Source organism: Genypterus blacodes, unplaced genomic scaffold (genome assembly GCF_046128005.1).
Source record: "Genypterus blacodes isolate CSIRO-AG114 ecotype Tasmania unplaced genomic scaffold, CSIRO-AGI_Gbla_v1 ptg000037l_1, whole genome shotgun sequence".
NCBI lineage: Eukaryota > Metazoa > Chordata > Actinopteri > Ophidiiformes > Ophidiidae > Genypterus > Genypterus blacodes.
The window spans coordinates 1,744,821-1,770,721 of NW_027466850.1; the positions used below are offsets into that span (position 1 = coordinate 1,744,821).

General features: G+C 42.4%; 1 protein-coding gene across 1 annotated transcript in view; it reads left to right on the plus strand.

Moving 5' to 3' along the window:
• The first annotated feature begins 433 nt into the window (after window positions 1-433).
• grm7 (glutamate metabotropic receptor 7) overlaps window positions 434-25,901 on the plus strand; it is a 155,437-nt gene continuing 129,969 nt past the window's right edge. Inside the window, exon 1 of the mRNA XM_076147087.1 lies at window positions 434-946. Coding sequence (XP_076003202.1) covers window positions 434-946 — 513 coding nt within the window. The remainder of the gene's footprint in view (window positions 947-25,901) is intronic.

The window sequence follows — 25,901 nt, forward strand, 5'->3', positions numbered from 1 at the left end:
TTTCTGTGCGTGGCAGTGAATGCTCTTGTGTTTTTTTTTTCTATCTCCTTCATTTCTTTGCCCCAAACCCCCGGAATGGCTGCACGAGCAACAAGCGCCCGCCGCTGTGTGCAGCAGGAGGAGCAGCAGCAGCTCCGCGCTCACTTCTCTGGATAACAACGCGTTGGTGAACCAGTCGGCTCGGTTGGTTTGTATGTGTACCTGCGGGATTACAGGGCGCTGTTCCCGGCCACCTGCCTCTCTCTTTGGCGCTACTATAGGGCGGTTTTCTCCAGTGGAACCCGCACAGCCATGAACTCGGGCTGTGCGTCCCTGAAACTACCCTAGAAAGTGCACCGCACCTTCCTGGAGGTTTCACATTTCTACAGTGTTTGGAGCCTGTTTGAGCTGCTTTTATTGAACTGAGCGTCTGGGAGGAAAACCTGATCGAATCATGGGCAAACACCACGCTAACATCCCGCCGCTGAAACATTGCTTCACGTTCCGGGTGTTGTGGATGCTCCAAGCCTTCATGGACCTCGCTGGCTCCCAGGAGATTTACGCGCCGCACTCCATCCGGGTGGAGGGCGACGTGACGCTCGGGGGGCTTTTCCCCGTCCACGCTAGGGGGGTCCCCGGGATGCCGTGCGGGGATATCAAGAAGGAGAACGGCATCCACCGGCTTGAGGCGATGATGTTCGCCCTGGACCAGATCAACGGCGACCCGGACCTGCTGCCCAACATCACCCTGGGCGCCCGGATCTTGGACACCTGCTCCCGGGACACGTACGCGCTGGAGCAGTCGTTGACTTTTGTCCAGGCGCTCATCCAGAAAGACACGTCGGACGTGCGGTGCACCAACGGGGAGCCGCCCGTGTTCGTGAAGCCCGAGAAAGTTGTCGGGGTCATTGGGGCATCTGCCAGCTCGGTGTCCATCATGGTGGCCAACATACTGCGCCTCTTTCAGGTCAGTGCTGGAACTGTGGTCTCTCTCTCTCTCTCTCTCTCTCTCTCTCTCTCTCTCTCTCTCTCTCTCTCTCTCTCTCTCTCTCTCTCTCTCTCTCTCTCTCTCCCAATCACCATATTGAGAGATGGTGGAGAGATGCTCTGATCTTTATTTACATGTCAGCCACATGTCTTCCCTTCTTACCTGAGTTAATACTGCATGGAAGTGTCAGATGCTGTAGGCACACATTCCCTCTGACTGTCACCAATACTCCAAGATTTGTTTTCCAATGAATTCCTGTACAAAACCAATCCTCTGCTCCCTTTTTGCGTAGCAGCTAGAAGGCGTGAGTCACTGTGATGGTAAAGGCACTAAGGCATGGGGACATCAATGGATCCTTTATCGACAGACAGTACAAAATAATACAGTGTGTGTGTGCACGTCTGTGTGTTCCTGATCCAAGCATTGCAACAGTAGTTGGATCAAGGGGTGTGAATGGGTTTTATGTGTGTTTTGGTTTGGACCCTTACGGCTCAGGCTACAGGTGGAGGAGGAGGTCTTGTCAGTAAAAAGGTTATTGAGAAAAACATCTGCACGTATGACAATGAATGAGGAGATGCAGAGAAAATATGCCCACTTCCTTTCTGCTCCAAAGCCAATAATAGCACATACACAGTTGTGACACCACTTCCATTGGGTGCAAATCATTGTTATCACACCTGTTTGCTTCTTTGATGTTTGCAAAGCGAAGCCTCTTGTACAGCTAATGCGTTCATGGCGTTGTAGTGCCGTTTTGTTTCTCCCTTTCGGCATGACATCGTGCTCATGTTTCCACATGTTCCACACGTATCAGACCTCATCTTACAAATGCGAGAGTTTGTAGAGCTTATGTAGGTGCAGCTTCTGTAATTGTGGGTGACAGTAATGAGTCAGTCATGTCGTGTCATGTCCTACACCATCTTCTTTTGCTGTGCAACCGCTTTGCTAAATCTGAACTACAGCCTCACGACGCCTCCTTGGTTGCTTCTAGGATCTTACGTCTCCAGGAAACTTCACATAGTTATTGTGTTGAATTCCAACATCTTGATAAGATGACATTGTTGGAAGCTTGTGGGTTTGGCTATTATTAAAATGACAGCTCTTGAAATGTTCAAATTGCATTCTTTCACGACACCATTTTACTGTAGAAAAGATCTTTTGCCCCTATTTGTAGCTTATCTGCACAGATGTCATTATCTACTATAAATACTCTTTTGTGCATCATTATTACGCAGGAACATCATCTGCCCAACTATTTCTGATTCTGTATATTTTTCCTTTCGGGCTCCCTGGAGACACTTTTCTTGTCATAAAGCTGTGTGGAGCCCATTATTAAACAGTCGGCACCTTTTAAAGGGGATGAGAGAGCAGATTTGATGAACTATTATTTAAGCTGATCCCAACTCCACCTACTAATCCTCTATTCCTCCTACCAGCAATCAATTCATTCTGCGTTTCACTTTTTTTGACTGAGCACCACGCTGTGCCTCTGTTAGGGTTAAAGCAAAATTGCAATGATTAATTGGTGACACCCACATACTCCCGCAGTCCGAAATTACCTTCTGTCACATTTGAACCAAGTTTCAGGAAATTATACATCAAACACAGAAGAGAAGAAGAGCTATTCAGACACACAGGGAGTAAAGTAGGAAACAGCGAATGACACAGCAGGTTCAGGATTTGTCCTTTTCTTCTTACGTCCGGGTTTCTGCAGCTTTTCCACACTTATAATTGTTGGAAGTAGAACCCCCTGCCCTCCCTCTTCCCCCATCCCTGCAGCCTCTACTCTATTTTCTAATTGTACATATTATGATGAATGTCGTCAGTACTGGAAAATAAAGTCGTCTTGGGTCCTAAACACACTTTGAGACAATATTCAGTGTTAATTGGTGCAGTTGGTTTTCCTTTATAGTAAGAAATTAGCTCAAACACATTAATAGATGTACTCTTTATTACATTTTATTCAATTATTCCCAAAATATGACATTCCACTTTGATTGCCACACTCCTCGCGTTACTTTCTAGTTCTTGTAGTTATTTATGTATTTCTCTCACAGTCATAGTTGAGCAACCTTTATTAGTTTTCCAAATGCTCAAATTCCAGGCTTACCTAACTCTCCCCAGTTAAGAGGGTGTTGTAATAATTTAATTGCTTAGCGGCTTGAATACCAAACACTGCAAGGTTATTCATGCAGGACATAATGTTTCTGCAATCCAAACTGTTAAATACGGCACTAAGAATGTTTTATATTTCGTTACAGTGAGGTGAAGTGATCATTGCAAAATGAGGAGCCACCTACAGAATATAAACAACACAAAATTTACAGGGACGATTATACTGAAAGGTGAAACTATGAAGTCATTCAGTAACTCAAATGAATTGATTAAACTTCACTACACTGCGATACATCCTTGCACAATACAGGCCGGACGTGCCAAACTTATACAATAACTTATACTGGTGAGCACACTGGATAATGCACTTCTCCTATATAATGGATCAATCTTAAAACGTCATACAGTGCAGTAAAACTCAGTCAGGTAGTGGTAATTTCATTGCTTTCATTATAAACGGATAAGGTTGCACTTCAGAGCAGTAAGACACCAAACTCCTGCGTAATAAGACAACTGTCACTCTACAGTCTCAGCTAAGATGAAGAGAACATTTACTACAATGTATTTGTTGGTCAAATTTTACAAACTAAATTCAAGCAACTTTTCAGAGTGATTCTTCTGTGATTCAGTATAATGAACATAGAGGTCATACACACTACAATAAAAACTAAATGTACAGTATCGTGTGGATTCCCTAAACGAACTGTGTTATGCTATAAAACAGCTACGCCTTGTAAAGTCAATTTTCTTTGTTTATTATTTTCCCACTGCTCTATCTTCCAAAAAACAATGTCAGTGACCTTTGGATGTAATTTTGCAGAAAATCCTTATTATTTTGTAATACTGCGGGAGTGTCCCTTCAGTGCAAGTGATCGATTGACGACAAGGAAATTGTAGGGGGTATGGAAGAGACGTGAGCTTCTGGTGGCCACTGTGTCCCTCCAACAAACCCTGCAGTGGAATGAAATGGCACTGTAATTATTTTCCGCCTATGATATAAAAGTCATCTGTTCCTCAGCTGTTTTCAGTTCATTACACCTCTGATGTTCCTAAGTGGCCTAGCTGGCACCAAAATTACACCACAAACACTTTAAAGCGTCAGTCTGTGGGTTGAGTGGAGGGGTCAGGTCAGACCCGGAGAAGAGTTCTGCAGTATGTGTCAGGCGGCGGCGTGGCAGACTGGCAGTTCAAGGGTTTGTGGGTATATGACAGAGGAAACTGGACTGATAAATGATCTCTCCTTCCCTCTCTCTCTCTCTGTGCTTTGTCTTGCCTTTTCTTTACTGCCTTTCTCTCTATGGTGTGCCTCCTTCAAAGTCTCACAATGTGGATTGGCACAACACAGAGGTTGATTGAAGAGGAGATACAGGATCATTAAATTCCCTCTTGTCGCTGCACATTATGGAGTGTGCTGTAAATTTGAGGGAGCATGACTGTAAAATGAAAATCCGACTTGTTAAAACAAAACAATTTGATAACGGGGTCATGGTCTGTTTTATGAGTACCTGTGTGCGTTTGATTTAGTGGATCTGCATCTCTTTTCCCCGCCTTTATTAGCCAGATAAATCCACTGGTAGGCGGGGTTGGGTGTTTCCAAAAGGATCATAATAGTGAGACATGTCTTGTATGGTGGTGGTGGTAATGGGAGTTAATGAGCAGGCTGTAGGATGCAGCTCATTAGGTACAGTATATATGTAGTATGACCCTGCCATATGGGACAGTGTTGATGGTGAACCATCTGTCTTTACGACAGAAAAAAGGGTATCCGGATTTTTTTCTTCCGCCTCAGTACAAAGGAACACTAAAGGCTTCTTGGTTGTTTATTATACATTAAGGTTTTCCTCGTCTTCCCAAAGAGCTTTGGGCAGGGTTGGGAATTTCCCTGATGTGTGGCGATGCACACACTTTGACCCTGGGCAGTCATCTTTAGTAAATCTGATCCTTAGCGGGTCGTACAAAAGCGGTGCAGACTGTTCTTCATAGTCTAATCCAATGAGTACTTCAACAAGCCAAATCTCCAGAAGGTTGGTATTGCACACTGTCGCCATGTTCTCTGTAATCTGGTGTGTATCCTGATACAGTCTGGTGTGTTCTGCTTTGGTGATCTGATTCACACAGGTGAGTGGAGCCAGAGAGACATTTGAAGGCCGCGGTGCAAAGATTTCTGTACTTTTCTGAGTCAACAAGACTGCGGAAATTAGAAGCACCTCAGTGGGTCTGGAGGTGAATCTCATTCTGCAGAATAAGGAGCTGTATCTCTTCCGCGCTAGAATCCAGGCTGAATGCCTCACTGAGCTGCTCAGAAATGTATGATGTTTCTATCTCCATGAAAGGATTGGAAGGGGATGATGACATACGTGGTTCCATTTTGTAGAAAGTCTGTAAGACTGTACTCAAACTCTTGCCAAAGTCTACACAGTCGCTCTGAGTACTTACTCATGACTCCCTCAAGTCCTCAGATGCTGCATTCTCTGTCATTGCCCCCACAGAGGCAAAGTACAGCAAATCTTCAAACTCTTCTGTAAATGCACATGGAACAGTTGAGTCCCCGCTTTGATCGCAACTCTGATGCTCTCACCTTTACCTTGTAGTTAATAGTTCAAATAATTCATTCATTTTCTTGTCATGTCAGATAGGGTAGTGAGGTCCAGTTGGCATCCTGTCTCTCCAGCAGAGACATGGTTATGTGTCCTTCCCTCTGGACTCCATGAGGACACTTGTCTTGTCTGAAAATTCTGCAGATCCTTCCCCTGCTGAGCCATCAAATGTGTGAAGGGCTAGATCCTCAGACTGACCTGACAGCTCCCCTAGATTGGTCTTGAATGACCTGTGCTGTTTAGCTTTGGAGTGTATGCTGTTTATAATCGTAATGGCCGGCTTTGTGACGTGTTCAAACCCCCTCACACCCACACACATTGCTTGCTGGTGTATTACAGTCTGGGTCATAGCAGGGACTGTCCTGCATTTTGCATGCAGCTTGAATCCACTGACTCGTCACACTAACCCATTTGCAGGTTCTTAAATCTCCCCCCAGCTGCAGAGTTACATTCTCTGAGATAGCCAAGATTCTCCTGCCGTGGTGTAAGTGCTAAGTCATGCATCAGCCCTTGTCCATGTGGCCTTTCATGGCGTATTCGTTATGACACTCATGGTGCCCTTCACAATTTCATAGTCTGAAAATGACAATTAATGAGCTACTCTAAAGGTAGCTTCTGCAGTAGTCTGGGACCTTCATTGGTCTGGTGACGAGAAGAAGCTTTTTACGTAGCCCTTGCTTCAGTTAATGAACTTTCTGTCTCTAAGCAGTGGCCTGGATCACAGGTAACATAAAATAGACCTCTGTGAAGAAACATCAATTCCTCATTTCTTATGGAAAAACATGTTGTCTTCTTATGTTTTAATGGCCGTGTTGCATCTTTATCAACCATAACTCCTGCTATTTTCACTTATTTAACTTTAAAGCTTGCTTTGCAACTATCGCTTAACAGAAACCTTTCTAAGATAGCGACTAAACAGCAAGTACAACTTAATATAAACTCCAAAGTGACATATTGTCAGTATTATTTGTTGAAAGGGCTTAATATAGACTTGCATATGCAGGAGCTACTTGTTATAGGAGCTTCAAGTAGCTCGAGAGTTGGTACAGAAGACTGCACTGATATATTCATATGTGTGACACGACATATACCATCAAGAAAGTTCACTTGATGTGTGAAGCAGCACTGAAGGGACACCGAGTATTCCATTGATAGTATATACACACTTTCTGGCTGAATAAATCAAAATTTGTACTCAGTAAGTCAAATTGCATAGTCACAGTGGTCTGTGCCCTGAAATGACCCTGAAATACAGTATATAACAGTGTTAATAAGACTGATAGGATTGTAATGTGCATTTCTGTGCATAATCTCCTGCCTGGAAGGCTGAATAGGCGGCAACATACAAACAGCATGACAACAAGAAGGTCCATTCCAACCAAAACCAATCCTGTTAGGCAGCATGGAGGTAGATAAGCCCCCCTGTGTGGGGGAGAAGCACCTTTGAGTAGGAAAAGAAACTGGCTCGGCTGTTGAAGTAGTAAATACAACACCTGCCTAGAATAAAAAAGGTTTTGGTCACTGAAAACATACCAGATGGGTCGAATATCCCAGCGGAATCTGAATCTGAATCTGAGTCACTGTGGATCTTCAGTTTCCTCCAGCAGTCCTCTGCACTTCAGGTGGATTAGAGGTTGAGTCAGTCAGTCTGTGGTTGTGCTGGCCTCTGACCCTCAGTGGAGATAAGCAGGAGTATATAAATGGGTGAAGAAATGAACACTCTGAATTCCGCTGATATGGCCATTTCCCTGCTGATAAATCTGCAAAATCTGTTTGCAAACAAACATCAATCTACAGCACTGAGTCTGAGTAAGGGCTTTCTACATTTTATGGGACCATATCCTATATTTTTGGGAGTTACATAGCCTATATAACTCATGGTTCTATTCGTTTTTTAATCCATAAAATACAGGAGAAGCACCACTGACCCATATTCTCACAACATAAGTGCCACAAAAATCAGCTGATTCGATAAACTAAGCTGCCGATTGCTGTGGATGCTCTCACCTCGTCTGTGTGAACACTTGCACACTGTGGATGCACACTGCAAAACAGCACAGGAACATTAAAATTCAGACGGCCTCAGTCAGGAAACGATTCTGATGTCAGGATGCATCTGAAGACGTATCAGCTCTGACCAACGTCAAACTGATTTCCAGACCTTCTTTCTCAGCATGGCAGCTGTAATCGCAGAGGCAAATCCTTTTTCCAGGAACAGTTTTGATCTTGGCTGACTTTGTTGTCCATTATCAGAACTGTCCTACATTGCAGCAAAAAAGTACAGTTAATAAATATGAATTATGTTTTCTCCATCCTGGGTATAAAACCCTGTATAACATTATTATTTCATACATCTAACTCTGTTTTGTAAGCATTTTTATTAGAGTTCCACAACAATATAGTAGTTATATCTTAGCATAATATTGTAGAACAACCATAATGGAAGTAATTATGTAGCATGCCATATTATAGCTTCCAATATTACAATGTGTAAAGGGGCTTTTTCGTGGTTAATAAAATGTAATTTCACAAAATGGCATATTTTTATCACAGGTGCATTTGTATTCACAAACAGAACAACAGAAGCAGTTACTCATTCTCATCATCCCTCTTAGCTCCTTGCCTCTCGTTTTCCTCTTCACCCGTCCACATCTCTTTCTGCTCTGACCTGGAACGCCGTTGCCACCATTATACAACCCTGCAACCCCCACTTTCTATGATGCAAGACCCCCACTTTCACTTTCAGCTACATTCCTCCCTGTTTTTGGGTGTCTTTGTGTTGCTTACTGGCCCATCAAAGCTTCTTGGAAAGCCTCTTTCTCCTCCCTGTCTTTGCAAAGTGTAAAAGAATTGCTGCAGTAGACTTAGTCAGTCCTCTGAGACACACAGCCACATAGGCCCATCTATTACCGACAGAAAAGCTCCTGTGGGCAGACACTCTTCAGCCTCTCTTCCCTCTCTTAGCTGAAGTGTTTTTTTTAGATTTAAAAAACTGGTTTGTACCTTGTGCCATTTCCAGCTCTGACACCTAGGTAGGTAATGTGCAATGCTGGGTGGAGCTGACAAGAAGATATTAACAAAACCATGAAACATAACAAAGACAGCAGCGTCTTCCATCTCTCTACCCTGTCCCCTGTTCTAAATGTGAGCAAGGAACTCAATTGCCGTGATCTTAGCTGAAGGTTTGTTCTGGATGTTCCGATGCAGTGTTTGCAGTAATCACAGTATGGGATGTAATATGGACAGTAAGCTACAACTCCTGCCAATGATATCGATTTTTAAGTGATTGAGCATAGGGCATGTGTGAAGTATCACAGAAGACTAACTAGCCACACCACATTTCTGCTCAGTATGTCCGAGTCAAAATATTTATGGAATCCAATTACTCTATTCTTATTCCCAACATATCCCTCTTTGATGTGTGTTATTTCCATTAGTGCAATGGCCCCATTTCCCCCACGGGTTCATTAAAGTTTAATCTAATGTTGATGAACGTTGGAAAATAGTTTTGATGTGATATGTGCCGTTATGTGGTGAGCTATCTCCTCGTTCTGATTATTTTGTGTGCCCAGCTTGAAATGAAAAAACTGCTGCGGCAGACTTCCCAGGTGATTCCTCAGAGACCTGCTGCTCTACAGCTCCATTTATAATGGTGAAGAAGGCTGCTGCTGCTGCTATAACATGGCTCAGTTTGCTGTGTGTTTTATCTATATAGGTATGATAGCTTACGTGAGCATTTGTATGTCTGAAGTAATCGGGCGTTGGGGTAAACATGTACTTGATTGTTCATGATAATATGCTCTTAAAATGACAAATGGTGAGGTTAGAATTCAGGCCCCAACAACGTCTTGTTTTCATAAAATCGCTGTAATGCTCTGCATAATTCAAAAGGTGAGGTTGTTAAATGCCATCGTTGTTGAATATTCTGAATACTTGAAGTGCCTGTTCTATTAGGGGGGGGCATGCTGGATGGTTTCCTTAAATACCAGAGACTAATGTGTCCCATTATCCCTGAGTACAGGAGACATTTTTTTCATTGAGCATTTACCACATTTTTCCCCACCAAGTGTTTTTACCTGCTTAACCTTATCCACTAATAATGGCTGTAAATTGCCTCGGCATTTCAAGTTGATGTATTCCATGTCTCTCAGTAATCTGGGAGCCTGTGCCCCATCCATTATCGATTTAAATACGCCGGCCTCCTTCCTTTGTCTTATAACAGCCTAATGCTCTTGTCGGTGTGGACAGTTGTGTAGTCTGCCAGCTGTATAGCCGTGTTGACTATGTTTTTGTGTAGCCAAGTCTCTGTGCTTTGAACAAACCACTTCTCTGTACTTCAGAGTTTGTCGATATGATTTTGCATTGATTTTATGCCAGCCAAAACAATACTCAGAGGGTAAGGGGGAGAGTTGCTAGCCTAGCATGTAGCCCCCCCCCCCTTTTGCTCGCGTTCCTGCTGCGTTGCCTGTTTACTGGGTCCACCGGGAGGTCATTCGTGTTGAAAATGCAGAGTGCCTTTAGTTTTTATGTTCAATAGGTCATTGCAACTGTAGAGTAGTGCATGTAAGTAGCACAGACACACAAAACACCTACCAGCGCACCACCATATGGAATACGAAAGGGTTTTATTCATGTCATTCAGAGGTCACAGAGTTGTTTGTTTTTCTGCAGTGAAAATGTGAAATGTCATAAACTGAACAGGAACTTCAATATATTATTTACTGAGCTCATGGAAAACATTCACTCGACAAAGATTGATCCAATGGCAAAATGTTAAAATATGTTTAGGTTGTATCAGTATCAGATGTAAGTCACATCACCACAGGTGTTTTCGATCAATGTCCACTGTGGGCAAACACACATGATTTGTATGTAGTCTGTGACAGGACGGTTTTTCACTGCAGTGAGAAAAATCACCTGATTTTGTAACACGGAGGGTCAGAAGATATGGCTGACAACCATAAACAACAAAAATCTGTCCTTCATTTCTGTTTGATCTCCCTTCTGTGTTTGTTTTCCTCCACTCCCATTTTGCCTCACACTTTATCGCAGCTGTCACTTTGGTCACAATTTGCTGCTGCTTACAGGTTGCCGCCTGCATATAGATGTTTCATGGTTTCTCTTTACTGTTTCCCCAAAAATAAAATGAAGAGTAACAAGAATGAAAAATTAATGAAGCAAGGGCTCGATTTCAGCATACTGGCACGTGGCTTACAACGGCGCCAGGCTGTTTACTGTCACGAAAATACCAAAAGTGCATTACCACTCCCACAGGGCAGTGAGCTGACCAACTCTGACATCACTCATAAAACGATGCCGGCTAGCATTACCATAAACCAGGTAATTACTTCGGGCACATATTTATATGGATTGCACCCTGTGCATTTGCACTGACAGAGTCTGGAATTTATTTATAACATAGGCATTTATAAGGTTATTAAGTCTTCAAATCTAGCTTATTTTGAGGTCCTCGTTTGAATGATGTCACACATCAGTTGACATAATGAAAATGTCTGAAAGTGAGACCAGCAGATTGGCAGAACAATCTCCTCAAAATCCTGGATTAAAGAATTCATCCGATCAGTTTCCAACCAATCACCAATAAATGTAGGTAGTGTATGCTGCATTTTACACTGATAGTGAAAAAGCACTTTACTTCAGCAGCTCCAGTATTCTCCAGAGTCGTTATCGGCTTTATAGGATCCTTCTTGCTTTCCAAAACACATGGCATCACTGCAGGGAGGAGAGACAAATAGAGACATCCATTAACTGCTGGCAGCTTTGGAGTGTTTTGAAACTACAGTATGGAGCAATGTAAAGCCCCATTCTGTGCTTTTCCCGCAATGTCAACATGTTTCACATTCGTCCCTACATTGAAAAACCTTTGTTTGTGAACTGCAATGGAAATTAGGTCCCTGTCCTGTGGTGTGGGTTTTAATATTTGCGTGCCCCCCTTTTGATTACATTTGAATGACAGATCGCGTCTTTAAAAATGCTAATTTTAGAAATAATTATTTCAGAATATTCAAGGCTCAGAGCCACATTAGCATTAGATATCAGCATCTCAAGTTAAGTGGAAAATCTCATGTGCCAAAACTGAAGTACTGCAGTGTTTGAATCATTGGGGCAAAGATGGATAGTTGCTCTAATATCTGTTCCTCTAAGGTATTTTTTTCATTGTATCATGTTGTGCATATGTAGAAGGTAGAAGAACAGCAATTTCCTCTCCTTAAGTAAGTAATAAAACCGTCCAGCTTTGTCACCTCACGATTGGGTCTTTGTTTATGCTGTTAATGTAGCTCTGTTTGCGTCATCAGGCTGTGGCCTCCAGCCTAGAGTGATGGGCTGAGGAGTTTGTAGCTCCTGGGATGACAGTCAAGACCTCCAGATCTCAATCAAATGTTGGAACATGTTGGTTTGCACCCCTAATCTCAGGTGATGATAGATAGATAGATAGGTAGATAGGTAGAGGGATGGATGGATGAATACCATGGTGTCTTTTTCACGGCTGAGGGTCAAATGGAGTGTGTGACGGATACTGTAAATGGTTTGGCGGAGCATCTGCAGTGTTGTGTGTGTGCTGTACCTGACTGTTCTGGTACAGAGAGCTCAGCGTGTAAGCAAAGCCCTCTGTTTATCGGTTGACCTGCCTTCACTTATGCTCAGAGCTGTATGGAGTGACTCAAAGAAAGACATTGCGGGGGAAAATGTTCGCAGGGAACTTACTGTTGGTCGATCACGTCAAAAGGAATGAGGAGCTCTTATCTGATCAGGACTCTTCCGGAATGCCTTTATAACATTATATTTCAGTCTCCATGAGCGGTCAACCTCAACAGTAGACTAGCTCTCCCTAAGGTTCCATTACCCATAGATTTTGTAGAGTTCTAGTCTCTTCTGACACTTGAGGATTTTATATTTTTGGTGAATTTTGTAAGGAAAAAGGAAACCAAATGGCGCAGTAGTAATTCAGTATGCACCCAGCAGGAAGTGTGGGACCACTGCGGCGGCTCAACGTGTGTGTGTCAGAAAAAGAACAAAGCATGAAAGGCCACCACAGAAGCCATTGTTTTTAGTCCTGACAGTTATGCAGAATATGAATCTGGGATAAAGCCCATGTGGTTTAATTAATGGTTCCATTATTTTTATGACTCAGTACATCCAGTTTGAAGCCCATGTTTCTCTTTTTGTCTTCACTCGTTATTCAGCGATGCCATTTGAATTTCACTCCTTTGTTATTTTCACACTGTGTTCATAATGATGCTTTTATGTCCGTTTTGTTTACCAGTGTTTTCCGGAGCAGTATATTATTCCTTTAAAGTGATAATTCTTACCTTTTCTTGATTAAAAAAAAAGAACATGAAGAGAAGAAATTTACCACAATTTTCCACAGCGTTTCAGTTGTATGAATCCTTTGACTGATCTATTTCTGTACAGGAGTACTGCGGACATTACGTTCCAGAGAAAATGACGGCAGTAGTCCTGTGTCACATGACGACGTTGTCACCTTTTAGTGAAGTATGCGTAGGCAAGTCTTGCGTAGGCTACTCCAACCCAGTAGGTGGTAGGCTGTACATGTTTTGCTAGTCTACATATCACAGGAGGTGGTTTAGGAAGAAAAGAGAGTTTTTTGGGGTAAACAAAAGAAAAGCAAAAAAAAAGGGAGAAACTCTGAAAGTTTTGTCTCCAGATGTTTAATATAAGCTACCTTTCACCTGATGGAGACTTGGTTGATTCAAAAACTCATAAGCTACAGGAAAGAATCTATACGGTGATTTGTTTGGATCTGTCAACAAGTGACTTCACATCTTGACTTACGAGTCACGAGTTGACTTATCGCTCAAATGCATTGTTTTTCCAGACATGATCCTGTGATTCTATGATCCTATCAACAAGTCGAGGTATCGATCATGTGCTCAGACATGGGTCACATACGGTGTCACTGTGCATAAACAGATGCATGCAAACAAACACCAATCAATATGTAGCTAAGCTGGCACTGATCCAGCTGTATGAGAGAGATTTGATATCATTTCAACACTAATGGATGCAGATGATGTCTGCAACGCCGCTGTGCCACAACAACTTTTACCCCGATTAATCTTTTTTGACAGAAAATCTAAATATGAGAACTCCTGGACCTTGGTGGAGGTGTTAGTTATCTGGGTGCCCTCTATTTTGTAAACATTTCAAATATTAATAATTTTATAAAAAGCTGAGGAGAGAAAATCAGATTATAAAAATAGCACATAACACACATACTTCCTTTAACTTTGTATCTCTTTTGAGCCGTCCACTTGATCACCTTGTCTTCTGTCAAATGCTGAGAAACCTTCTCATGGCACAAAACAACAATCTCTTCTTATATTGGGATATTTTTACAAGCAGCCTTATTTATTTCCCAGTGGGGCGTTTATTCTCTTCATCGCTGAAATCAACACACATCTGTCACATCCTCTCATTCTTCAAATACATTCACAGAACACACACTCTGGCTGTGTCCTGTCTCTACATCTGGCACACTTACATCATAAACCACTTGTCAAGTTGTCATTCTCTTTTCCCATTGGTGCCTCAACAACGATCCCCCACAGCTCCAAGAAATCATTGCCACCTTGTGATCACTCCACTCAATTCTCCAAATATCAGCTGATGAGTGGTAATGACAGTAATGAAAGAGGCATCTCTCACTCCTCGCTCTCATTCTGCCTCCCTCTCTCTTTTAAACATATGCGTGCATACACACGCTTGCACATACTCAGTCAGGACTGCGATCAATAGCAACCACAGTCTCCCCGCAGACCAGCTCAGTTTGTGCTCTGGCATTCATCAAGCTCAAGTCGAAACCATTAATTTCTTTGAGCATTAATTCAGAGAGAGAGAGAGAGAGAAAATAATGGGCCTGAGAGATTCATCCAGCAGCATGAATGCCATGTGTCACGACAGGCTGACTGCACACCTCAGGAGAAGTTATTACAGTTACATCCTCATTACCTTTTATCATCAAGAGATCATCACAGGGGCACAATGCCATCTTGTGTTTTCCAACTTTTCTCCAAATATTTTCCCGGTGTTGACTCACCTTCTACCATTCTGGAACTTGTCAGTTTCAAAGCCCATATGCAAACTAAAATCAACTGCAGGTCAATGGGGATGAATTTGGCTTTAGCTCATGATCATCTGCTGTATGGCTCAACAGTGCAGCTGAGACGGTGAAGCAATAACGTGTAAAACCTGTGAGTGCAGAGACAAACCCGGACTCCTTAGTTATTGTCCTCAACCGCTTTAACAAAAGTAATCTCAGCCATGAACTTCACAAATACAGACAGTCAACATGGCCTATCACGCCGCCCCCGTGCTGCTCTGGTCGCCATGGTGCACCCGAACTCCCGAGGTAGAAATGAAGGCTGTGTAAACGTGTTGTGAGGATATGGAGGCAGTGGAACAGTGAAGCTTTTGAGGACATTAGAGCGTGCTAGGACTGGACTTGGACTGTTTTCAGGACAGATACCAACTCGCTGGATGAGAACACAGTGTCTGTGGCGTCCAACATCAGCATCTGGGAAGACAGCTAATCATGGAGGAATTATGTTTTGTCGCAAATGTAATTAAATAAACCTAATTTGTAGAAGACAGGGGTTTTACATCACTGTCTTGATCTGAATTTTATGCTTATTTTATTGTTTGTTACAGTGACTAGAGCTTAATGTCTTGTTATACTTGTTATATGCCCCCACAATACTGGGGACATAACTGCTGGAATATTATAATCTTATGATCCCATCTCCATATACATCTCCAATAACAGCACTTGATAAATATACAGTATTTAAGTAAATAATCTGTATCCTTCTCCTACCTTCTAAATAGCCATTTTGTAATAACATCCTCTGAAAACTTTTAGCTCATAATTTCTATTTATCATGTAATTTCTCTTTTTTTTCTTCTTTTTCCTCTACACAAGAGTTCCGCCTTTCGCCTTCATGTTTTGCTTGAGGGGTTTGAACATAAATAATTAGTTAAATGCGGTCCCCAGATAATACGATTTCTGTCAGACTATTTTGTTTAGACTGGCAACCCACATCAAATGTGACACATCCAGATGGATCCAGTCTCGACAAAACAAATCCAACTGATTGAAGCCACTTCCACTGACACGTAACACATCCAGAGCAGGCTAATCGAAATGAGGTTCACCAAGAAATTAATGATGGAAGAAAAAGGACTTCTGCACTGCAGCTGGGCATTTCTAAGGCTGGAAGAAGGGAGGTGGGGGGGTGGGGGTGTGTAGATCGTTTATTCATCTAAAACTGCAACTTTCTGTTTGGGTCCTGCCCACACGGCGCCATTAGCTTAATGACGCCTGAACACACAAATCAAACGTGATTACTTCCAAATAATAACAAGTGGTCAGATTTTACTGCAGTGTGCACAAAACATCATCAGGCCAAGCTTTACAAAGCCTTTAGTCTCATCTACAATGTCCAGCATAATCCTTTGGCACCTTTTACCTCTCAACACCCAACACCCATCTGTCAGCAGGATCCAACTGTCCACTAAATACACTCAGCCAAAAAAAGGGCAACATTGATAAGTCCAGTTTAGTTGGTTCATTTGTTGTTGTTGTAGATATGTGTGTGTCATATTGCACCCATGACAACTTCAATAAATAGAATTTCCAGCAAATGAAGACTTTAGTCAGTTTAACAGCAGCTTCAATCTCCGGACCTACAGTATGCAAATGTAGTCAATGTAGTGAAGCACATGAATTAATTCTCCATTGGCTCACAGTCGGGTGTAAGCATACCATGCATGTGTTTCCTCATCAGTGACTCAGACATTTCATCCGTGTGTTTGTCTAACCCCCATAGCGGCACAACAAAAGCTAGAATATCCAATGCATTCAGAATAAGAAGAAAATATGGCAGGTGGCCTTTAGTTGTCACCCACTTGTTGGCACCCCAAGCACAGGCAGTAACCTTCAAGGTTCTACCTGTTTTGAATCCACCTGGAGGAAAATGTTTTAATTATAAACCCATTAAATCAGAATTTAATGAAGTAAGTGTAATCAATTTGTTTGACATTGATTTTCTTTCCATTTGAGTGCAGTCTCACTAAGGTGCACCTGAGCTCCCAACTCCCAGCTGCTACTGTGCTGCTCTATGTTGATTTACAAACATTTGTGCAAGTTAATAATCAGCGAGCCACAACAGCACAGTGCCTTAATGTGCGCTAAATGAACGGAAGAGAACAATGCGTTCCTAATTGGACATTGAGGAGTCGGACCGTGTACTAGACTTCTCTGGCATGTTAATGCAAATTCAAGGTTCATTTGCTGCTGTTTAACACCAGCGCTTTGATGGGGTGCCTGTGTGTGTGTGTGTGTGTGTGTGTGTGAGTGAGTGGTCATCCATGCGTGTGTTCATCCGTGTGTGAGAGAGCGAGTGTGTTCTTGCATGTCCAGGTGTGAGTTTTAACACCTGTACACATAGATAGGCAGACACACGCATATGTGGACAAACACACACGGGCACTCAGGGAAATGAGGGGGGAAGAAAAGAAGGGAGGCAGTGAACCAGGAAAAGTTGTCTGTATAAACATGAGACAAGGGAGAGAGAGGGAGAGAGAGAGGAAGGGAGAGGGAGGATTGGGATCGGGATCAGATTTTCATGCACTTCTGATCCTGCACAGAGGCACAAGCAGACATGTTCTCTTTAGTTACACTGTGTGCTGTTGTACAAAGCACAGAGTCAAATTTGAATAGGTAACCCACCTCAGTTGCACATATACAGGAGAGATGTTTGTTCTGACTGCTCTCTCAGCTCTGCAGCCCCCTGTATTTGTTTAGAAAAAAACCCTGCTTAGACAATCCTCACAACGAAAGCTGCAGGGCGATGCAGAGAAAAGAACCGGAGTCACGACTCACTTTCCTCATGTGTGCTGCAGCTGTCGGGAGCTCAGGATTTATTTGGAGTTTTGACAGACATACACAGTCAAATACAATAACCTCCCTCCCATGACCATAGATTCTACCTATGTAAACAGAGAATGTGTTATCTTCTGTCACAGCTGAGCTCCCCACTTCACATTTCAGTTTTAGGGCCAATATAAGATTCGGCTTAGCACACTGAACACGATCCTATCAATGACTGTTGCCTGGACAGGGTTTCATACATGGCTGAGAGATTGTTGAATACGGCTGCAGATGTGTGTGTAATAAATGTCCCTCGGTCCAAAATCTGGTTTAGGTGACAAACTGGAGTAGAGAAGGAAACTGACAAGAAGATGCACCAGGGTGTGTTTGCTTTCTTTCATCTTTCATCTTTTATTCTAGCCTGTCTTTGATCTTAGACTCTTTTTATTTTGTAGTATTTTCCTCTCAGGACATCATGTTTGTCTGTCGGCTGAAGCTAACTAACAATTGGTTGGAATGAGCTGCGATTCTGTTCCGGTACAGTTTCAGCTTCAAAGTGACGGCGAGATAGCAAATCAATTCCATATTTTAGCGACTGAGAGAACGTTAGAACTCCATAACAAAATTTAAATGCCTTCTTTTGTTAATTACATAACCATGATGGGCACAAAGTTTGTGTCTATTGCACGGCGCTGGTCAGTTTGGCTGTGGGAGAGCTCAGATTGCTTTATTGATTAGACTGTCTGGTGTGTAGTGAGGGTCGGCTCGGTCAAGCTTGATGGTGTAAGTGACCCGGGTTCATTTGATGGGCAGGTCTACCCTCTAAGACAGGGGTGGGGAACCTCCTGCCCACAATCTGGCCTGCCCGGCCAATGATCCCGCCTGGCCCTCGAGACAGACTGGCAGATCAGAGTGCAAATTTCGAGGCAACCAAAACCAGGTTGGTGTCTTAAGTGGAACTTCTTAAATGAGAAGTTCTGCTGGATAATTGCACTAAATCTGGGTTGAGACACAGAGGACCTTCACTCCATTTCTGAGCTACACATTCAAAGTCTTAAAGTCAACCACGTCCCCTCTGCACCTCTGAGGTCGCCTGAATCGCTGTTCAGCTTTCTGTGAATGTCTCCTGTCCCTCCATTTTAAACAAACACCTGCCTGTTATCTCGCCAAAACCTCTTTGATGAAACAAGGCAATTTTTAACTCGCAATATATTGTTTGTGTTATTCATAGGACATCTTCCATACAGTGTGAAAAACATCTAAATCACACCAAGCAACAGAGTGTGATTGTGTCTCTGTAAGTTTAACCCTAAGAGACCGGAGTCGTGCATATCTTCACCAAACACACAGTGAACGACACTCTCACATATATTATGTTTATACGTTGGGAGAGTGACAGTGTAATTCATCACCTGTTCAGGAACTGAATGCTAGATTAACATTCCTGGTAATCTGTTGTTTGTAACTTGACTAAGAGAGTTTCCTTGTTCTTTTGGTACATGACTTGTCCTGTGATCACGTTTTTCAGGCAATTTCCCTGCAGAACTGGACTTACTACAGCTGCTGTCTGCAGAGGACCGAGGGCTGCAGGCTCTCCACTCTTACCGCTTCATACAATTTACCTGAGAGGCGCTTAACACCTCTGCTAAGTCTGCAGTCTGAATACAGAAAAGTGTAATTTTGGTATTAAACCCCACTTACACATGCAGGTGGGTGGGTGTGTGTGTGTATTAATATTGTTTCTATCTGCCCATACATCCATATGGCTCTGCCTTAGATTGTGTGTGTGTGTGTGTGTGTGTAGCCTGTCAAATCTGTCATGCAGTTAACAGCAGATTAAGCCTGACTCAGTGAAGCTTTCCTGAATCCTGTGTGTGTGAACTGAAGCCCTGAGGGATAATCTGACATTTTCTTAATTTCACTCAAGAAAAGACGACGCGTTCCATGTTGCCGAGTCATTTTCCCGCCTCTCCTGTGACTTCAGATGGTCTCAGTGCCGTTTGACATTTGTATGACAGGTCCAGATATTAGATTATCTTCACACTCAGAGGTTTATCTCTCTGCATTCATTCATTCATTCATCTTTTCATGTCAGTCCCTCAGATTGTGGTCATTATTAAAGTCTGGCCCAATCTCTCTTCTCCGCCTCTAACGCTCCATCACTCTGGCCCTCCAAAAAGCCAAACACTCCAGCAGGAATCCATGACAGTAAATGTAACGGCTCATTGAGCACACACAGTTTTACATGTATTGATTTGGTTGATATACAGCAGATGTACGGGCGTCTGAATCCCACACAGCCAGAAATCCAGGATCTTCTAGCGGGGGGGGGGGGGGGGCAACAGCATGAACCCACTGAGCCGCTGGGTCCCTGTTGTCTCATATTGTGTTCATTTACTCACCTGTTTACACGCAATACTAAGTTAATAACTTTTAAATTCATACATCCATCAATTTGGCCAGTCGACAGAACAATAAATCAATCTACTACCCATTTGTGTATTCATTATACCGTATATTTTCATGCTTTCATTCATTAAACCCCCTTGGCAATAACAGCCACTTAATACATACAATAAAGCATTGTACAGCCTTTGATTTATTTTCAAATCTACACCAGCTCAGCTACTCAGTCACTTGATGATTAATTGAACTAATTAGTCAGGGAGTTTGTTTTCATACGTGTGTGCATGTAAAAATCAACTTCATCAAACCAAAGCCTTTAACCTGGTTTTGGACAACATGCAATATGGATTATAACACTTTCTCTAAATTGCTTTGGCACATTTCATGAAACATTCTTTGAAACCCACCTTGAGCAAACTGCCACACATCCTAACTCCTCTTCCTCCTTCATAGGCAGGCAGTTGCATCTGGTCAGTTTCCACCTGAGCAACTTTGTTTGTAGAAGCTCTTATTCCCCTGGACGCAAGCTTTAGAATTATACAAGACAATTCCTACACGTTCGCGAGTTTCCCCAGTGGAATAACTTGACAGCAGGTGTCATTGGTTGATCTAAGTTTGTTGTCGAAAGTGTGAGCTTCACTTGACAAGCAATTTATCAGCTTAGCAGCCATTACAACAACGACACATCAACACAATTTATGAAATACTGTATATGCCTGAAAGATTTTGCCAGTCCAGTGAAACATTTTGCACGTGATGAGTCACACAATGAATTAACCCCTTTATGTACCTATTTCAGTAAAAGCATTCAACTGAGAAGGCAAAGTTAAAACTAAAATCCCAAACTTGGATGATATTAATATTAATAACCAGGTTCGGTTTAAAGACCTTATGGTAAAACCAGTGTGTGTGAAGCAGGATCCCAGAGTGTCAGACACACTCAGACAGACAGTGTGTGCTGTCATCTCTCATTGTCTCAGCGGTTTCTTTGCTCTCTGTGTTCTGCTCAGTTTGTTCAGAATTAATCGCATCACCTCACTGGTCTGCCACCGCACATTAGGCCCCTAACCTCCTCTGAGGGAGGAGCAACACATGGGTGAACACACACACACACACACACTAACAGCCAAACACACAAAAAGAAGAGCAACAAAAGATAAAAGACAAATCAAACTAATTCTGAAAGACTATGTACCAACGTGGTCCCATACAGATATAACACACACTACAGGTGAAAAGGTTTTTCAAAACACACTCAAACAAATACTATGTTTTTCAGACTTGTTGGGCTTTGGTGGAGGGATTGCAATTGAACGAGTGCCTTGTGTAACAGGTTCACTAGCGGCTCTATTAAGGCGATAATTAATGTTCTTAGAGATTCTGCGTGCGTTGTTCAGATTCTTTTTATCTTGCTGATGAGGTTCTTAGGGGTCAGATTTGTCGACAAGATAAGAAAGTGTTTCAACCCCCGTGATCGTGTTTCACTTATTAATTGCTGCTGGGCCGACTGCCTGGACGAGGCTGCAGATGGTTACACCTCACAAGTGTTTAGAAAGTAATTTACAAGCGAGCATACTGGTTATCCACCAGAGGCTGCCGTCAATGTAAACATCTCAACTTAATATATACTACATAAGTGTGTCTCTAGTGGTCATAATCTTTCATTCATTCCCATTAAATGATTGGAGGATCTGTGTAGATGTAGATACCAGCGTTCCAGATCAATGAGGAACATCTAGAAATTAATGCTATTTCATACTTATTGGACCATGGCATAGAGAGGAAATGTTCTACTTGGTTTAAAATATTTATATATCTGTGGCGCTGTCAGCTGCTCGTGCAATGAAATGAAAAATAAAATGTTTGAGCGCATCCATGACTGAAACAAATGCCATTGGTCGGGCGAGAGAAACTTGAACACAGACTTGTTCCCTGACGGATCCCAGCTGGTTCAGCCTAATTAGATATCCTGTTTTTTCTTTCTGTTGCTGAGATTCTGAGAGAGTTTCACTCTTGTTTTTACACACAAACTGAATGTGTATTATCCAGCAGCAGGTATGAATAGTTGACAGGTGCCAGTCAGAGCCTGTCTGCTCTCACACAAATGTTGAGATGAAACTTCATGGATGCCATCAAACGTCAAACTGAGGGAGAAATGTTTGCAGGTGAGCCGGTTTTCCCTTAATGTGGGTTCACATTGCTGTGGTTGGAGGTTTATTCTTTACTGGTTGTAGTTGAAAAGCTCTTCTTGCGGTTAGGAACCTTGTGTACAATTTCCAACAGAAGTCTTCTATGTTCTGCTGCCTTGGTGTTTACTTTCGTCGAATGTGTAGATTTCCTGCATGACTTGTGTAGCAAATATCACGGCACTTATTTTCTTGTATTTTGTTTTGAGAAAAACAGTTTTAATTAAGCTATATTATTGCAATAACAATTGAATGTATTTTTAAGTATCCCATATCCTGTGTAAACAACTTGCATGCACCAATGAGGGTTTAGTTTCAGAGGCAGATACAAACAATACACAACAATAGATGCAAATGAGACAGAAACAGCCTCTTGCTTTCCAAACGTACACAATGGCTTAATTACACTTGCCGCATTGTGTTTTCATTTTGCCATGCCGCTGTTAGTAATAGCATCTTCCAACTGTAGCACAGGTTTTGATATACAGAATAGATAATATAGAAGTATTTCATGGATTGATACAAGAAAAAACTGTGACTGACAACAAAACACAATTATTTATTGGCATCATCATCTTCAAGCTCAGTACAGCTACCTCAAACCATATCATATCCATTTTTGTGCAAATTGAACCTTTACCCCCAAACTGATAGCCGTTTCCCAGCAGCCTTGTCCGGAGTAGATCAAACCTCAGCACCACTCACCGGCCTTTTTTTTTGTTCATGCCAGTTCTGAATCTTTAATTCCATGTAAGGACCACTTGATATTCAGTTTAAGGCTCCCAGACCTCCTACTTCAAGCTCCTTCTGACCTGTGCTGCGATGCCCTCATGGGGCAGCAAGCTACAAACAAACCCACATACACACGACTCAAATTATAATGGGATTTGAAGGCAGAGGAAAAGGGCAACAAGTACCACTTGAGCGTATTCATACCTTGACAAAGTAGACGAATAGTAGCATAATCTGAATGTTAATGTGTCTTTTGTTCTATGTATATGTTGATCAATCTCCAGATGAACAAAAATTCTGAAATAAGATCATATAATTCCCTGTAAATATGTATATGCTGCTGATTGCTATAGGGAGAGAACTAACAACTAACATCAATTAATAACATAGGCCATCGTTGATGACAGATGTTACTGTCACATGCAGGTTTAACATTCCTCCCCTTTCATGTCTGCATTGGAAGCCACCGTCTTAATAACCCAACCTGTCATTTATCCTGCATAGCTGTTCCCGTGAATTGGCATAGAGCAAAAGGCATTTAATGTTTCCCCTTAGCTGCGTCAATCACAGGTTTGAAGTGCCCCTCATGAGTCACTTGTGTTCTGATGTTGACGTAAACCCAGCGGCATAAGTGCCATTGGTGTGAGCCCGGCTTCCTCTCAGCACGCGCTTCCTGCCACTTCCGACGCTTCCGTTTTCAAGCAACATTGTTTGTTGTGTTACTAATTACACCAAATCATACCTGCACAGATAATTTGGAAGAGCGTTTATGATTTAACAAACACCTTCAACTTTGCAAAAACTTCTTCCCCCTCCCCACTTTTCACAGCTTGATACTGCCAGGTTTCCGTTTTAGTTTGCATTGAAGCGTGTAATAGATACAACAAATATGACTCTTTTCTTTACCTACTTGGAACCTTTCCACCGGTGGATGATTGTACCAAAACCTTTAATATTAACGCTTGTACAAAGCTGTGTGACAACAAAGCTACAGTTTGGCACCATGAAGCCTCACAGCCAAGATATCTGTGAATCCCAAATGTCAACCATTTCTTTAATTCATTCTGAAGTTTAAAATGTGTTCTCTCTTAAATGTGTGGGGTTAGATGATGGCCACAGAAATTAAATCTGCGCTGTGTACATGTGTGAACTTGATGGCTTGCTGTAGCCTGTAGTTGTGAATTTATGCACAAAAGAGTATTTCCAGTCCCTCCTCCCTCCTCCACCTTCCTACCTGCTGCACCACAGTCCCCTTGCACACCTCCTCCTACCTTAAAACATGAGATGTGTTTGAAAATTGAGGCAGAGATTCCCTTGGAGGTAAATGGTGCTATTTTAGGGATACATACTGTAGTCACTGTTTCAGTTGCTCTCCCTTCCTCCGTCCCACAGCATAGGATGTTTTTCGTCTCTCCCTGCTGTACCCACACTGTATACGCTAAATCAAGTGTGTTAAGTCAGTGGAGATCTGGAAGGCACTAACTCTCAATCAAGTGAACACACTACATTTAGCTTATCGGGTGTCGGTAGAGCACCAGCCTCGTGAGTCCTCAGGACCAGGACAGAGAATATGTCTTGAGGGAATCTGGATGAATCCCAGGAGGAACACCTTCTTTTATTAAATCTATACCCAAAGGCATTGATTTGGATTTGGTTCAAATTATTTAAGATGTTAAAGCTTTGGGATCTGAGTTGTGCATTGTAAGAGAGGGCTCTGCTCATTGTGTACATCCAGCACAGGTTTCTACCATCTGTACAGTTTTTGGCATTTTGCAGCACTTAAACTAAGAATAAATTCAAGTTTGCTGTGCTCAGCTTTTTACCACAGCAGTTGATGCTGCAGAGGCATATACACTGTTACATACAGTACACTGTGTTTCACTGTGCTGTTCACACACACCGATGTCTAATGGGTGTTAGGTAACTCACATAAACACAACTTAATAGCATGTCAGTTAAAAGAGTGACAGCTATTTGCTACACCTGTTTTCCTCCTACCCCTCCCCTGATCCCTACAGACTGATCCATTAGAGTCTAGGTGGACTTGTAAATACTTGAAAATATGAGTCAAATGACCCAGAGCATCTTTGGCTCAGCGAGGGAAAGTCATTAAATACCATTAACACTGAAGTATATTAAAGCCTCATAGGAAAACATGACAATGTGCTGAAAAAGCTTATTATGTGAAATGCAGTTTGACACACATGCAGTACATTGTATGACAGAAATGATCCCAGACAGCCCTTACAGGCCAATTAGATATAGTTTACTGCAGTGGCCACAATTATGCATATCCTGCCTAACCCTGCAGTTATTACAGATAAAGAGTTGATTATGATGTGCAACTCTGTGGGCTATGATGAGTGTGTGTATGCAACTAGGTCACTGAGACTGTGAGAGGAAACTTAGAATTAGACAGTGAGAGTGACAGAAACGGAGGAATCTTGATAAAAAGGACGCGAGAGGAGACAGTAGGAGGAGAGGAGAGGAGAGGGAAGCTTTTAAATCCAGAGGTAAGCTCGGATGATGGCTGAAAATAAATGAGCTTTACGCCGAAATTAGATGGAGCTCCATTTTGAGCATCCTCTTTTAATGAAGTTCACGTTAGAAGCTGAAGAGTAGATGGATCGTGCTGTGGCATGTTGAAGATGTTTCTGATGTGAGTGTATTTGTGTGCATGCCTGTTCTTGTCTGTGTGTCTTTGTGGATGCAGCATCTGTTGTTTTTAGACTGCTGGCCTCAGGGTGATGACCTGCATACTAATAATACTGATAATAACGATAGCTGGCAAAGGAAAGAACAGTAGCAGATGAGAGGAATGGGCATGCAAAAAAGGGGAGGATGCAAGCGAGGAAGGGAGGGAGGGAGACACAGGGGGGTAATTGAAAAGAGAAAAGCAATGAATGAATGAAGAATAAATGAAAGAAATGTAACGGGATAAAAGCCAAGGCAGACATTTATTCCTTCGCCTGTTTGAGTTTCCTCGCAAA